Source organism: Artemia sp. Qi Xiang Cuo, chromosome 14, assembly GCF_049724085.1.
Source record: "Artemia sp. Qi Xiang Cuo chromosome 14, ASM4972408v1, whole genome shotgun sequence".
Lineage (NCBI taxonomy): Eukaryota > Metazoa > Arthropoda > Branchiopoda > Anostraca > Artemiidae > Artemia > Artemia sp. Qi Xiang Cuo.
Genome location: NC_142807.1, coordinates 34,738,603 through 34,756,571, shown reverse-complemented (window position 1 = coordinate 34,756,571; position 17,969 = coordinate 34,738,603). Strand labels below are relative to the sequence as shown.

Here is a 17,969-nt window from a genome sequence, read left to right as displayed (position 1 = left end):
GGTCGTTAAAAACGAAATTTTTGTGTTAAATAAGTAGTTTTTGCATCTTTTAAAAGAGCTTTACGGGGTTTGAGAGACTCAGTTGCCTAATTCAGTGTGGTTTTTCTTTACTTGGTAGTCATTAAAAACAAAATTTTCGTGTTAAATAAGTAGTTTTTGTATCTTTTAAAATAGCTTTAAGGGGTTTGAGAGACTCAGTTGACGGTTTCAGTGTGGTTTTTCTTTACTTGGTGGTCATTAAAAACGAAATTTTTGTGTTAAATAAGTAGTTTTTGTATCTTTTAAAATATCTTTAAGGTGTTTGAGAGACTCTGTAATGCACTAGTTTTTCAGTAAAGACACTCGATATCCTAAAAGTGTTTAATTCAAACTTTTTTAAAACTTCGAAATTTTTCAACTTTATTTATTTTTTTATTTATGTAAATAACTTAAAATGTCAAAATATGCTTACAGTTCTAACAATTGCGCTCTGTGATTGGTCAGAGACACGATGTGACTTTCCCACTAGCATTCTATGACCGGTTATTTACTGCGCTCTGTGATTGGTCAGAGACACGATGTGACTTTCCCACTGGTATTCTATGACTGGTTATTGACACAACCTAATCTATTGCATGTATTAAATCAGTATTTTTTACGCAGTGGAACGATAAACACATAAGTCATATCTTTTAAAAAAAAGTGAAGATGGAACATTTTAATAAAGTGTGTTTACATAACAAGGTTATTGTAGCATTGAATGCCGACAAAGAGAAATATTTAAACTTTGAAACAAGTACAGGTGGTAGCACTATTGGAAATGTATGCATGCATTGTCATGACAGTAAGAAATTAAATTTCTTTGGAATACCAAAAAACACAACTCTTAAGTTGGTGGTTATGCGAGATTGAGATCTCCAGAGATGATTGCACTAAAAGAGAATGCCAACATAAAAATAATCATTGATGATATAGGATAACTCCTTGCTACTGTTGCAGGTAACACATTACCTACTGATACATCCAATCGTCACCTTTCAGGTATTAGCATTCAACGGAAGATCAATAAAAGAAATGCCTACTCTTCTACTAATATCGTAAACCATATCTTGTCTACGTGCCGAAACTGTTACCTGTGTAAAAATAATGTGATAATAGACAGTGAAATTGACAGAAAAATAAAAATGGCATTGTCAGAAAATATCACGATGTAATATAAAGATGAATCGATGAAAAACAAAGCACCAGCAAACGTTACTGACATTGGTCAAACAGTCATTGAACCAGATAATACCAAAGACGAAAAGCATATTGAGCCTGTTGATGAGACACCAGTAAAAATTGTGTATGACTCAAAATTGAATAATGATTATTCTACTGATTACGAACTAAGAGAAGAAAATAGCTATAATATCAAGAGAGAACATTGTGAACTATTTTATGGAACAGATTCAAAATGTCCAAAGTTAATTGTTGATATTAATAATGTATCATAATATATTTATTGTATTAATATTCTACATAGCATTATTTCATTAAAAATATATTTTGCATTACAGTGTTATGTGTTCATTATTTTTAGAGTAAGCTAGCATATCAAACGTTTAGAATGTCTAATAAAACGTCGGAGATGTAAGAAAAGGAATTTGCATACATCTATTGTCAGACACATGGGGACAAATTTTTTCTTTAATTAACCTCCTGGATAAATAAAAAAAGGACATTTCATTCAAGAAATTATGACGAAACTCTAAGTAAGCTACAAACTCTGTCATGAAGTTACCTCATGGATACACAATGCAGAAATTTCATTTAAGAAATTATCAAAAATTGTAAGTCAGTAGCAAATTCTTTCAAAAATATGTTAATACGTTTAAGCAATAAATATCTTTAAGCTTAACCCGTCTTTATTCTTTAGAATAGTTTTATTCATTTCATTAAATTAGGAAGAAATTGTAAGTAAGTAACAATAGCTTTCTTGAATTCGCTTCCTGGACACAATACAGATATTTAATTCAATAAATAATAATAAAATCGCAAGTAAGTAATAAAGTCTTTATTGTTTTCCCCTATTGGATACACAATACTGAAATTTCATTCAAGAAATTATGAAGGACTTCTAAATAGGTAACACACTCATGTTACCTCATGGATACACAATGCAGAAATTTCATTTAAGAAATTATCAAAAATTTTAAGGAAGTAGCAAATTCTTTCTTGAATTCGCCTCCTGGGTAAATAAAAAAGACAGTTCATTAAAGAAATTATGAAAAAATTGTAAGTAAGTAGCAAATTCTTTCTTGAATTCACCTGCTGAATAAACAAAAAAGACATTGCGTTCGAGAAATTACGACAAAATTCCAAGTAAGTAACAAACTCTTTATTGTTTTCATGACTTAGATACACGTTTTATAAATTTAATTCAAGAAATTATGAAAAAATTATCATTAAGTAGCAATTTCTTTCTTGAAGGAAACTCTTGGATACACAATGCGGAAATTTAAATTAAGAAATTATGAAAAAAAAACAAGTTCTTTCTTGAAGTCAACTCTTGGATACACAATACAGAAATTTAATTCAAGAAATTATGAAAATATTTGCAAGTAAGTAACAATATCTTTTTGTTTCAACCTCATGGATATAAACTAAAGATACTTCATTCAAGAAATTATGAAAAAATCGCAAGTAAGTAACTTTTTTTCTCTTTATCAAAAACAATTCTCACTTAGCTACACGATGTAGAAATTTAATTCAAGAAATTAGGAAAAAATTCTCAGTAATTAACAATTTCTTTCTTGAAGTAAACTCATAGATACAAAATACGGAAATTTCTTTCAAGAATTTCATGACTTAGATAAACGATGTAGAAATTTGATTCAAGAAATTATGAAAAAATTCTCAGTAAGTAACAATTTCTTTCTTGAAGTCATCTCTTGAATACACACTGCGTAAATTTAATTCAAGAAATTATGAAAATATTTGTAAGTAAGTAACACACTCTTTATAGATTTCACATCTTGGATATACAGTACAGATGCTTCATTCAAGAAATTTTGAAAAAAATCGCAAGTAAGTAACTTTTTTTTTCTCTTTATCACAACCAAAGTTCACTTATATACTTGATGTATAAATTTAATTCAAGAAATTATTGAAGAATTCTCACTAAGTAAGAATTTATTTATTGAATTCAACTCTTGGATACGCAATACGGAAATTTGATTCAATAAATTATGAAAAAATTGTAACTAAGTAGCAAATTCTTTCTTGAATTTACCTGCTGTACAAACAAAAAAAGAAATTTCGTTCAAGAAATTATGACAAAATTCTAAGTAATTAACAAAATATTTATTGTTTTAACTATTTATATATACTAAATAGAAATTTAATTAAAGAAATAATTAAAAAATAAACATTATAATTTTAAAATAATTTATTTAATTAAACGTCGTTAAAAACAAAAAAAAAAGGGAAAGAAAATAAATTACTTAAAATAAATATTTAAAAAAGAAAAATAAATAAAAAAAATTTTTTTTTTTAAAGATTTATAAAAAATTTTTATAAATTAAATTAATTAAATTATTAAAAAAATTATCAGTAAGTAACCATTTCTTTCTTGAAGTTAACTCTTGGATACACACTACGTAAATATCATTCAGGAAATTATTAAAATATTTTTAATTAATTAACAAACTATTTATTAATGTCACCTCATGGATATAAATTAGAGATAATTAATTCAATAAATTATGAAAAAATCGAAAGTAAGTAGATTTTTTTTTATTTATAAAAAAAAAATATAAATTAGCAACAACAAGTTTGAAATTTATTTCAATTAATTATTAAAAATTATTATTGAATTAAAAATATATTTCTTGAAGTCAAATCTTGGATACACACAATACGGAAATTTCAGTCAAGACATTATAAAAAATATTTGTAAGTAAGTAACAATCTATTTATTGATTTCACCTCTTGAATATACAGTACAGATACTTCATTCAAGAAACGTAATTAAACACGTTTTGAAACTACATGCTATTTGTATGCCTTTCCTTGGCACCTTTCCAAACGAACAGGGATTCCCCACTGGTTCCTACACCTTGCCAAAAAAGTGAGCATTACTAAAACTCCACGTTTTCAACCTGCCGGGTTTTTTAGGTACCAATAAGGAGAGATATGCAAATTCGACATAGCTTTTTTTCTTTTTTTTAAGGTTCTTTTAGTCGAAGTTACGGGGGGGCACGTACGGTGGGGTAATTGAACCTTAAAATAATGAAATAAAGCTCGGTCGAAGTTGCATTTCTATCCGTATTGGTGGCTCACAAACCCGGCTGGTTGAAAACGCGGAGTTTTCGTACTGCTCACTTTTTGCAATGTGTAGGAACCAGTGAGGAATCCCTGTTCATTTGGAAAGGTGCCAGAAAGGCATACAAATAGCATGTAGTTTCAAAACGTGTTTAATCACGTTTCTTGAATGAAGTATCTGTACTGTATATTCAAGAGGTGAAATCAATAAAGAACTTGTTACTTACTTACAAATATTTTTATAATTTCTTGACTGAAATTTCCGTATTATGTGTATCCAAGAGTTGACTTCAAGAAGAAATTGTTACTTACTGAAAATTTTTTCATAATTTCTTGAATTAAATTTCCCACATCGTGTAGCTAAGTGATAATTGTTTGTGATAAAGAAAAAAAAGCTACTTACTTGCAATTTTTCATAATTTCTTGAATGAAGTATCTGTACTGTATATCCAAGAGGTGAAATTAATAAAGAGTTTGTTACTTACTTACAAATATTTTCATAATTTCTTGAATGAAATTTCCGTATTGTGTATCCAGAGTTAACTTCAAGAAAGAAATGGTTACTTACTGAGAATTTTTTTTCATAATTTCATGAATTTAATTTCTACATCGTATATCTAACTCGTGAAAACAATAAAGTTTGTTAGTTACTTAGAATTTTGTCATAATTTCTTGAATGATATGTCTTTTTTTTTTTTTTTTTTTTTTGTTTATCCAACAGGTGAATTCAGAAAGAATTTGCTACTTAGACTGAGAATTTTTTCATAATTTCTTGAATTAAATTTATAGGTCGTATATCTAACTCGTGAAAACAATAAAAGTTTGTTACTTACTTAGAATTTTGTCATAATTTCTTGAACGAAATTTCTTTTTGTTTGTCCAGCAGGTAAATTCAAGAAAGAATTTGCTACTTAGTTACAATTTTTCATAATTTCTTGAATCAAATTTCCGTATTGCATATCCAAGAGTTGACTTCAAGAAAGAAATTTTTACTTACTGATAATTTTTCAATAATTTCATGAATTAAATTTCTACATAATTTATCTAAGTGAAATTTGTTTGTTATAAAGAGAGAAAAAAAAAGTTACTTACTTAAAATTTTTTCACGATTTATTGAATTAAGTATCTGTACTGTATATCAAAGATGTGAAATAAAAAAAAAGTTTGTTACTTACTTACAAATATTTTCATAATTTCTTGAATGAAATTTCCGTATTGTGTAATCAAGAGATGAGTTCAAGAAATACATTTCTACTTACTGATAATTTTTTCATAATTTATTGAATCAAATTTCTACATGATTTATCTAAGTTATAAAATCCTTGACTAAAATTTACATTTTGAGTATCCGTGAGTTGACATAAATAAAGAACGTGTTGCTTAATGAGTCTTTTTTCCTAACTTTTTGTATTAAATTTTTACATCGTGTAGATAAGTAAAAATTGTTTTTTATAAAGAGAAAAAAAAAAGTTAATTACTTGTGATTTTTCATAATTTCTTGAATGAAGTATCTGTACTGTATATCCAAGAGGTGAAAACAAAAAGAGTTTGTTACTTACTTACAAATATTTTCATAATTTCTTGAATGAAATTTCTGTATTGTGTATCCAAGAGTTGACTTCAAGAAAGAAATTGTTTTTTTTCATAATTTATTAAATGAAATTTCCGTATTGTGTATCCAAGAGTTGACTTCAAGAAGAAATTGCTACTTACTGAGAATTTTTCATAATTTCTTGAATTAAATTTCTACAACGTGTATCTAAGTCATGAAAACAATAAAGAGTTTGTTACTTACTTGGAATTTTGTCATAATTTCTCGAATGAAATGTCTTTTTTGTTTATTCAGCAGGTGAATTCAAGAAAGAATTTGCTACTTACTTACAATTTTTTCATAATTTCTTTAATGAACTGTCTTTTTATTTACCCAAGAGGCGAATTCAAGAAAGAATTTGCTACTTACTTAAAATTTTTGATAATTTCTTAAATGAAATTTCTGCATTGTGTATCCATGAGGTAACATGATTGTGTTACCTATTTAGAATTCCTTCATAATTTCTTGAATGAAATTTCAGTATTGTGTATCCAATAGGGGAAAATCAATAAATACTTTATTACTTACTTGCGATTTTATTATTATTTCTTGAATTAAATATCTGTATTGTGTCCAGGAAGCGAATTCAAGAAAGCTATTGTTACTTACTTACAATTTCTTCATAATTTAATGAAATGAATAAAACTATTCTAAAGAATAAAGACAGGTTAAGCTTAAAGATATTTATTGCTTAAACATATTAACATATTTTGAAAGAATTTGCTACTTACTTACAATTTTTGATAATTTCTTAAATGAAATTTCTGCATTATGTATCCATGAGGTAACTTCAAGACAGAGTTTGTAGCTTACTTAGAGTTTCGTCATAATTTCTTGAATGAAATGTCTTTTTTATTTATCCAGGAGGTGAATTCAAGAAAAATTTGTCCCCATGTGTCTGACAATAGATGTATGCAAATTCCTTTTCTTACATCTCCGACGTTTTATTAGACATTCTAAACGTTTGATATGCTAGCTTACTCTAAAAATAATGAACACATAACAATGTAATGCAAAATATATTTTTAATGAAATAATGCTATGTAGAATATTAATACAATAAATATATTATGATACATTATTAATATCAACAATTAACTTTGGAGATTTTGAATCTGTTCCATAAAATAGTTCACCATGTTCTCTCTTGATATTATAGCTATTGTCTTCTCTTAGTTCGTAATCAGTAGAATAATCGTTATTCCATTTTGAGTCATACACAATTTTTACTGGTGTCTCATCAAAAGGCTCAATATGCTTTTCGTCTTTGGTATTATTTGGATCAATGACTGTTTGATCAATGGCAGTAACGTTTGCTGGTGCTTTGTTTTTCATAGATTAATCTTTATATTCCATCTTGATATTTTATGAAAATTAACTTTTTATATTAATTCAAATTTAAATTTATAGAATCAAATTATTTTTAAAAAGGTAACAGTTTATGCACTTATACAAGATATGGTTTAAGATATTAGTAGAAGAGTAGTCCTTTCTTTTATTGATCTTCAGTTGAATGCTAATACCTGAAAGGTGACGATTGGATGTATCAGTAGGTAATGTGTTACCTGCAACAGTAGCAAGGAGTTGTCCTCTATCATCAATGATTATTTTTATGTTGGCATTCTCTTTGAGTGCAATCATCTCTGGAGATCTCAATCTCGCATAACCACCAACATAAGAGTTGAATTTTTCGGTATTCCAAAGAAATTTAATTCCTTACTGTCATGACAATGCATGCATACATTTCCAATAGTGCTACCACCTGTACTTGTTTCAAAGTTTAAATATTTCTCTTTGTCGGCATTCAATGCTACAATAACCTTGTTATGTAAACACACTTTATTAAAATGTTCCATCTTCACTTTTTTTTTTAAAGATATGACTTATGTGTTTATCGTTCCACTGCGTAAAAAATACTGATTTAATGCATGCAATAGATTAGGTTGTGTCAATAACCAGTCATAGAATACCAGTGTGAAAGTCACATCGTGTCTCTGACCAATCACAGAGCGCAGTCAATAACCTGTCATAGAATGCTAGTGGGAAAGTCACATAGTGTCTCTGACCAATCACAGAGCGCAATTGTTAGAACTGTAAGCATATTTTGACATTTTAAGTTATGTACAGAAAGAAAAAATAAATAAAGTTGAAAAATTTCGAAGTTTTAAAAAAGTTTGAATTAAACACTTTTAGGATATCGAGTGTCTTTACTGAAAAACTACTGCATTACAGAGTCTCTCAACCCCTTAAAGCTCTTTTAAAAGATACAAAAACTACTTATTTAACACAAAAATTTCGTTTTTAATGACCACCAAGTAAAGAAAAACCACACGGAAACAGGCATCTGAGTCTCTCAAACCCCTTAAAGCTCTTTTAAAAGATAAAAAAACTACTTATTTAACACTAAAATTTAGTTTTTAATTACTACCAAGTAAAGAAAAACCACACTGAATTAGGCAACTGAGTCTCTCAAACTCCGTAAATCTCTTTTAAAAGATGCAAAAAATAATAATTTAACACAAAAATTTCTTTTTTAATTAACAAAAAGTAAAAATACACCAAAATTAAAAAGTAAACTTAGTATCTCAAACCCCTTAAATAAATTTTAAAATTTACAAAAACTACGTATTAAACACATAAAGTTCTTTTTTAATTACTACCAAGAAAATAAAAACCACAATTAAATTGTATTAATAGTAAATAAAACCACGTAAATATATAAATTATTTTACTAACAATACCTTAATAACAAAAAAAGTTATTGTTTAACTCCCAAAAAGTAAAGAAAAATCACACTGTATTGTGCAACTGTGAATATAACTCCCCTTAATTCAAATATATTTTTTGCAAAAAATCCAACTTACAAAAACAAATTACTATTATAATTACTACAACTTCAATAACATAAACGATGACTAATTCCCCTGTGTCGCTAACTCCCAGAAAAGCTCTTTTAAAATTTACAAAACTACATATTTAAAACGCAAATATCGTTTTTAATGAACCTCACGTAATTAAAATACACGCTGAATTTGGCACCTGACTCTATCACTCCCATTAAATATATTTAAATATTTAAAAAAAAAATTAATTAAAAAACAAAATTAGTTTTTTATTAAAATCTCTTAAAGAAAAATAACACGGAATTAGGCCAGTGAGTATCTCAATACCCGCAAAGATCCTGTAAAATTTTCAATAACTAATTATTTAACACAAAAATTTCGTTTTTAATGACCATCAAGTAAAGAAAAATCACACGGAATTAGGCAACAGAGTCTCTCAATCCCCGTAAAGCTCTTTTAAAAGATACAAAAACTACTTATTTAACAAAAAAATTTCGTTTTTAATGACCATCAAGTAAAGAAAAATCACACGGAATTAGGCAACTGAGTCTCTCAATCCCCGTAAAGATCTTTTAAAAGATAAAAAAACTACTTCTTTAACAAGACAATTTCTTTTTTTTTATGAACATCTATTTAAGAAAAATCACACGGAATTAGGCAACTGAGTCTCTCAATCCCCGTAAATCTCTTTTAAAAGATACAAAAACTACTTATTTAACACAAAAATTTCGTTTTTAATGACGAACAAGTAAATAAAAAATCACACGGAATTAGGCAACTGAGTCTCTCCATCCCCGTAAAGCTCTTTTAAAAGATACAAAAAAACTACTTATTTAACACAAAAATTTCGTTTTTAATGACCATCAAGTAAAAAAAAATCACACGGAATTAGGCAACTGAGTCTCTCAATCCCCGTAAAGATCTTTTAAAATATACAAAAACTACTTATTTAACACAAAAATTTCGTTTTTAATGACAATCATGTAAAGAAAAATCACACTGAATTAGGCAACTGAGTCTCTCAATCCCCGTAAAGCTCTTTTAAAAGATACAAAAACTACTTATTTAACACAAAAATTTCGTTTTTAATGACCATCAAGTAAAAAAAAAATCACACGGAATTAGGCAACTGAGTCTCTCAATCCCCGTAAAGCTCTTTTAAAAGATACAAAAACTACTTATTTAACAAAAACATTTCGTTTTTAATGACAATCAAGTAAATAAAAATCACACGGAATTAGGCAACTGAGTCTCTCAATCCAAGTAAATATATTTTAAAAGATACAAAAACTAATTATTTAAAACAAAAAATTAGTTTTTAATGACCATCAAGTAAAGAAAAATCACACGGAATTAGGCAACTGAGTCTCTCAATCCCCGTAAAGTTCTTTTAAAAGATACAAATACTACTTATTTAACACAAAGAACCCCCATGTAACTGAACCCCTGTATAACTGAAACCCCTGTACAACTGAACCTCCGTGCTTAATTTCATTACGTTTAATATCCAGTCACCAAATGCTCCAAGCCTCAGAAGAAAAAGGGATTTTGAAAACAGGGAGCCCGATTTACGAAAAAAAAAGGGGTACCCCCCGTGCAACTGAACCCCCCTTGTAACTGAACCCGTGTATAACCGAAACCCTCCGTGCAACTGTATCCCCTTTAACTGAACCCTCGTGCAACTCACCCCTCTATGCAACCCCCCCCCCGCAGAACACGTTTCAGCCCTTTCTTTTTAAAATTACAATATTTTTCAAACGTTACTTACGTATTATAAAGACCACATCGGCGAGGTAAAGCTAGGTCAAGTCACAATGTCATTCTATCGTTACTTTTCAATTAAGATATTGAATACTTTCTAGCAATGTCCCTTGTAAGCGTCTAAGCAAATATCTTTCCTCAAAAAAATTCGCAAATCTCGTAAAATAAAGAAGTAATTACCCTTTTCATAAAAATTAATCCTTCTATTAATTAACCCCTGAAGCGAAACCAGTATTATAGCATCACACGTATATCGAGTTTTTTTTTTAAATTAAGTACATTGTAGCATGACAAGTTACTGATGGAGAATCAAATATGGAACCTAAATATATACAAAAATAATTGCATAACTATGAAACAAGACGTGCTGGTTTTTTTGAGCTTATCACCAAAAAGGCAGTGAACTTTGAAATCGCGTCATTCCCCTGGCAAAGAGTGTGTTGACCTGTAACTACTAGAAAAAACCTGTTTGGTACGGGGGCGTAAGCAAACTGCATAGATCTATTCTACTAATGCGTGCTTGACATTAAACTGGAAATTTAGAACTGCAAAACAGCCAAAACTCTTTGTTCCGATGGATGAACAAATATTAGACGGGAACCCATTGTTAACTGTGTCCATGGCACTGACAAAGCTCTTCCTTAAATCAGTAGAAATTGGCGAAAAGCGGCACACTGAGCAGTTTGTAGCTGATGAACTGAAACGAGTTGCTAAAGTTTGGTGCCCGGTTATGACTGGACTGCCCTGCTATGACTGCAATGATAAGGATTGACGCCATTTTCCTGAATAATCCTTGTGTAAATAAACTTGCTACCTCGTTATTGAAGCAAAAATATCCCCACCTTCAAACCATTGGATGCATCCTCACATTTTGAATCTACTAGTCTTAGATACTATGAAAAGCTTAGACCAGTGTGTCAATAATATCTTTAAGGTCATCAAATTTGTCAGGTCTCATCACATGGCTCAAGGTGTCCTTAACAAAATGCAGATTGCACTTCTTGGCAAAACTTATCAGCCCAGAACTACTTATCAAAACTCGCTGGTGATCTATCTACCGATCTATGCGCTTCATGAAAGAGTTGTCGATACCTTTACAGTCTATGTCAATCGATAGAAGGTGTGATATATATGAGGGTATTTACGATATCAGAAAAGTGCTTTTCAATTATGTGAAATTGGATCAATTAACAGTTTGTCTGAAGTTCTTGAAGCCAATTTTACTTGGCTTCCACTTCCTTGAAGGAAAGGAAGCTCTTGCTTTGTGTGTCATCCGGTTCCTGAATTTGCTACAGCAGCGTTTCCAGGACACTACACCTTCTTTTCCAGTCTAAAATGCCGAGGGAAGGAAAATCCGGAAATAACTAGGAAATCAGGAGAATATTTCCATGTAAACCCACCCTAGCTGCACTCCTGCATTTGATCTGCTTTTTAGTGTAAACGTACTGACATAGGATAAGTTTACGGGTGCAATAAGTCGTATCAATGAGCTTAGTAAATTCTCCTACCAAGTTTGGAAGGATGGTGATCCATTTAACGAAAGATCTGAAGCTGACTGTTTAGATCTTGGACACAAAACTCTGTAGCTACATCTCCAAAAATGGCGCATTTCCAAATCATTGTACTTTGAGACTGCAAAGGCTGTTGAATTGGCAGACAAAATTCTAATGGTCGGTCAGTCAATCAATAGCCAAAAAACTGAGCATCGCCGTGCAGCTTCAAAAATGCCTGGAAATCGACGTGAAAGGCCGGAAGGAATATTCATGCTGCCATCATGTCTTTCTATCAATAGTACACTGCCACATGATAGTGGGGATGGTCTGGTGGAAGATGATCTGCCAGATATAGCGTTTTAAGATGCACCAGATGAGGAGGAGGAGAAGTAGCTGCAACAGCTCTAGGTTATCTCTTATTATCCCTTATGAAGAATTATCTGAAGCCTAAAGTGCAATTTTTTATAATTTTATAAGCGAAGTAGGGAATAAATAAATGAAAATGATGCAAAAATTATATTTGTTCTTATCAGTCTGTCAGAGAAGAGAGAATCTTTTCTTTTAAATTCATGAGCATTTGAAACTTACCACTTATGCTGTAACTTACCAAAGTTACCAGTAACTTATTTGGTAAGAGTAAGTTTCGAAACTTACCGGTAAATTTTGCACACTAGTCCTACCTCTCCCTTTCTCACTTATTTCAATCTTCAGTTCTCTCTTTATCTCTTTCTCTCTCTCTCTCTCTCTCTCTCTCTCTCTCTCTCTCTCTCTCTCTCTCTCTCTCTCTCTCTCTCTCTCTTTTTTTTTTTTCTTACTTAATAGGGTAGTAAATCAGAACAAAACTGAACTGTATAAGAGTCATGCTTGGTGTTTGTCTTCTTCAATCCGCTGCATGATCTGAAAAACAACTAAAACATGATTTTAATCTTGTTTTAAAAAACTACACTAATAGTAGAAGCAAAATTTGAACGTTTGGCGCTTCAGTAGGTCAGGAAAGGCAAGTAAGCAAGAGGGTTCTTTGGATCCACAAGAATTCTCACGATTTTTGTGCTTTTTCTTACTATGTATTTAATTTTCGATTTAATTTACTAAAAAAAATTCATCGAAATTCTGTCCCCCTCCCCACCCAAATGTTGGGTTCTTCCATGAAAGTTGTTTTAATTAAGGTAAATCCCTTATCTCTTCCTTCTTTCAGAGCCAACCCGGTTATCCATGAGGAAAGAAAATTGTTTGCGTTTTGCATTTCATGGTTTTTCGTTCTGCTTCAGGAAAGCTCCACATTTTCATCCCAACAAAATTTCTCCCTGGAAGATGTAGAAGAACTTTTTCCCCATGTATAGTAGATGTGATAAAAAAAGAAAAGCGAATTCCCTCCTCTGTTTCATTTTTTTTTCCAAGTATTGCGTAAAATTTTATTTTATTAATTTTTCGGCACGATATATCATATGCTATATTTTACTATTTATTTAATTTTTATATGGATCGTTTTATGTATTTTACATCGTGATGTACATCAATACGCTTTATCACTTTATTAGTTAGTTTAATTAACTGAATTTGATTAATTTTCAAGTTTTTTTTTCATGACGATTGAAGCTAATTTGGCCCTTTAGAGCTTTTGATAGTCATTGGAAATAAATATCCAAAAAAATGTACTTGCCTATGATTAAAAAGGTTTTTTGCATACAAATAAATCGTTTTATAACTTTAAATTAGCAAAAGTGCTGGCCGTTAAAGAAGCTGGTGCCTAATAGGATGTAATTATCCTTCAAACACTTGAAATACTAGCATTAAATAAATTAAAATAGGATAAGTCGTAAATTGAAGTACATGTCGTATATATTTTCGAATCCTTGTTCTTGGAGCAAGAGCGAATGTTTAAGTAAACGCTTCTGTTTTGTTAGTCGAGTATTATCAAGTTGGTTCCTCCATTAACGTTTTAAATAAACTTTTAATGTCTATTTAATGTAAAGGCATCTCCATCCCTTAGTAACTTTTGAGATTGTTAGACTCTAATTTTTTTTTTTTTTTGGGGGGGGGGGTATTCCGTTTTGTTGAATGGTTTGTTAACGAAGTCAAAAAAACTTTTTTTTTTGCTTTTTTGATCAAATATGCATTAAGGGGTATACAAACTGTTAATACACAAATGACTATATATTGGCGATTGAAACCCATATTGTCATGGCTCTGTTGTCATTGATTCTGTCTCTAAAAACTTGGTTTATATTTTTTATTTTATTTATTTAATTTTTTCTATTGTAAAATATTTTGATGTTGATCTTCTTTTTTTCAGGTACAAAAGGTCAGCGTAAAATAACGATTGAATGTCCTGGACTTCCTGGGCCTGAAAAAGTTAGCTTTCAATTCTATTACGTTACGGGCAACAACAATGGTACGTCTGTGGAAGATGGTCAGATAGCCGAAATTCTATTTTTTATTTGATTTTTCAGTATTTAAGTTCATCATTCATTTAGAATTTATTGGTTACTTTTGATCAATTTGTTCTAGAATATTTAAAGTACTTTCTATCTACTGTTAAAGGTAGGTGTATATAATGTTGTATAGTTTTCTGCTTTTTGGATTTACGGTATGCCTAAACTAAAAGTTTATTTTCAATTGGAAGGAGTATTTATTTTTAAGAATTTAGCATTCAGGACGTTAGAAAATATCGAGATGTATTTTCTTTTGCGTAAGAATCTGGTTTTTAATTAATAATTCAGATAAAAATGTTCAAATTCCGTGAGTCTTGAAATACTTTTCTCAAATGAGAAGAGGGATTTTTAGACTTTTTCAGCGGGAGTAAAATATAGTTTATAAGACCTTGTTGGCTTCGCTTTAATCTTGACTCTAGGTAATTTTCGAGTGCTTCAACCTCAAGTCTCCCAGGATAATAAACAAATGCCTGTTTAACTACGTGTTGGCTAGAAATTTTATATTTACAAAGACTTTTCAGAAGAAAAAAACTGGTTTAGGAATAAAAAAGAAATCATGTGAAAGGATTTTTTCTACTCAATATCAGCAAACTTTATGAAACCATCATGAAACTGAATACAATGTAGAATTTACAAGAGCATGGAACGGTAAATATTTTCACACACATACGAACAGTCAATTCGCACTGCTACTGGATCGCCCCTTTTTAGAGATCGCCCCTTAGGGATTTCTAAGTCTAGTCTTGCCAGGTTGGCACTTTTTAAACCTTACTTGTACTTTTAGTACAAGTAGAGTTTAAAGGGTTTCTATTCACGATTAATAATTCCAGACCTGTTTAAGGCTTTGAAATGTAAAATCCAACAACAAAAACGTTCGGGGATCACAATTTAGCTAATTTTGTTTTGTAATCTGATTAAGAACAGCCGTATTACCCAAAGCAGGAGAGCTCTGATCATTTTAGAGTATTTAAAGTATTCACAGAGGATATTTAGAAGCATCATGTCCAGGTGCTGAAATCATGTTTGGACTTTCAGTAGCTTCACGAAGTTCTGTCATAAGGAAAGGCTGTAGCAGAAAATGTTTGAACCTGGTGTATGAGAGGAGAACAGATACAGAAGGACGATGTGTTGGGATTGTTTCATCGTTGTTTTTTGTTCCTGATTGTCCTGAGATGTTGAGATTGTTCCATCTCAAGGATTGTTCCCCGTTCTGTAGGCTATATTTTTATTTGCCTAAAACTTTATTACTACCATTAGATCTACTAATGAAAGGCTAAATAAGTTATGAAACCCTACTGGCTAAGCATGACACTTAACAGCTAGGGTAACGAGGAACGTGGCCAGCAAAAAAATAATGCACATATTTTGTCCTAGACCTTCGCTTAACCATTCTCAATGCATAAAGAACACAAACATAGGGTTGAATGAATGAAGTCGACGAAACAAAACAAAATGTTCAGGATGACTGATTTTTCAGAAAAGGTTTCCTGGCTTAATTATTTTAATTTTTCCCTATCAGTTTTTTACTTTAGCCTTTGTCAATTTCAGTTGCAGATAGACCAATGTCCTACATCAAAGCTCACTGGAAATTTGACACTAAACTTAATAAGTATAAAAGAAGAGTTTGTTCACATATACTAATTTAGCCAAACCGTATACTGTCAAACATTAATATTACGCAGGAAAAGTTAAAATGAATATTATAAAAGAAAGACTAATTTGAATTGGCATGATTCTTATAGTCAGAATTGCTGTGAGAACTTGTGCGGCGTAATATTTCTTCTTTTGTTCCTTCGTGTGTTTTTAATCATTGCAAGCTGTAAATTCGTCCATATGGAATTGTGGAAGTGTCAATTCTAGCCCTGAACTTGTCTGGCGTTCAATAAGCTTATTGCGAATATTTATTTTTATTTTTGCGTTCAATAAGCAATCGCAATTATTCAATTGTGTTTAATAGTGCTAATAGAAACCTACTAAATTAATTATTTTCTTATTGTGCATCAGAACTTTATAAGCTAAAACTCATTCTTTTCTAAATAGAAAATTCCTGGTATGTTTATATATCAGGATAAATTATAAATCTTTCATAAATAGTGCTATTGAACTGCAAGATTTTAACTCTTTTTTTTTCATTTCAGCTATAAATTTTGGTGCAATAAAACAATACAGGTGAATAGAAATGGAAAGTTAGACCATTTGTATTTTAACAGTTTCTGTCAATTTTTTAATTACTCACGTAAAATTAGTTTTGTTGTCCAAATGACGTTATATAAAGCGCAAAAATTGCGCTTATTCAATAAGAAATTCTAATTAAATACAATAACCTATATTGAAGACGGGATTGATCCACAAAATTCAACCCGACAAGGCTCATTTATAGCGTAATTTGACCCAGTGAAACTCGAGCTGGTAAAAATCTACCTGGACAAAATAATTGAAACCGGCCAAACTCAACCGACGTTAGGTTTATTCCAGGAAAAATATATTTACTTAATGCCAGAAAATTAACTATTCAACCGACGAAGATAATGTTATGAAACTTCATACTGAAGACGGATCATACCAACTTACAAGGACTTTTGACTTTGCTTTATTTAATATACTTAAAAGTAAAAAAAAAATATTCACTCCCAACAGAGAGCAGAGCTCGTAAGGTTGGGTGTGTAAATTATGTGACATACACAAAACAAAACATCTCGTCATAATAATAGCAAAATTAACTTAGGCTAATTAACAAAAAACTAAAATCTAGAAAATAAGGAATAAAAGAAAGGAAGAGGGAAAAGAAATGCTGGGCAAGGGGACATGGGAGGCCGTCCCATTGTGGATACAAAACACGTAAAGAAAAATATTATAATTTTTAAAAATTCCATCATTAAAGGTAAACAAACAAACATTAAAAAACAATCTTTAATAACTGCTTTTTAAATACAGCGGAGATTTTTGGGATTAATCAATCTGAGTTTTATCATTTAGCTTATATTTATTCACAATGAATGGTATTAGGTACCTAAGTGAAAACCTTGACCTTTCACATCTTACAAAAGGAATTCGGTATAATCCCGCCCATCAACGAGCCGAATGAGGGGGCAAAGAGATTTATTATACAAATAATTTTTAGGATTTTGAATTTGGAAATGCCATAAGAAAATATTTACATCATGTATACGTTTTAAATCCGACAGATTTAGGAAAAAAAGAACACCGTTTTCGTTTCAGATGTATTTTCAAGTTTCGATGATCGATGTAAAAAAATTCCAAGTATTCTTACTGCCCTATTTTGTAGTACCTCTAACTGTTTTAAATGCATCCAGAAGGTATTGAGATAAACAATTGAGCAGTAATTTAAATACGAAGCAATTAAAGAGTGATAAATTATTTTTAGTGGGGAAAATGGTAAAACATTTTTCACATGGTACATCGACCAATATTTTGAGCAAGTTTAACCCTTAAATGATCAACGTGATTACGAAAAAACAACAATGGATCAAGAAAAACTCCAAAATAACGATATGACTGAACCCTCCAAATTTTATTCTCACCAACCTGAAGCTGCTGACAAGAA

General features: G+C 30.3%; 1 protein-coding gene across 1 annotated transcript in view; it reads left to right on the top strand.

Moving 5' to 3' along the window:
- Positions 1–14,882, top strand: part of LOC148944403 (BTB/POZ domain-containing protein 2-like) — a 64,337-nt gene extending 49,455 nt beyond the window's left edge. Inside the window, exon 4 of the mRNA XM_089099720.1 lies at positions 14,266–14,882. Within this exon, the coding sequence (XP_088955846.1) occupies positions 14,266–14,414 (149 nt within the window). The 3' untranslated portion in view covers positions 14,415–14,882. The remainder of the gene's footprint in view (positions 1–14,265) is intronic.
- The last annotated feature ends 3,087 nt before the right edge of the window (positions 14,883–17,969 follow it).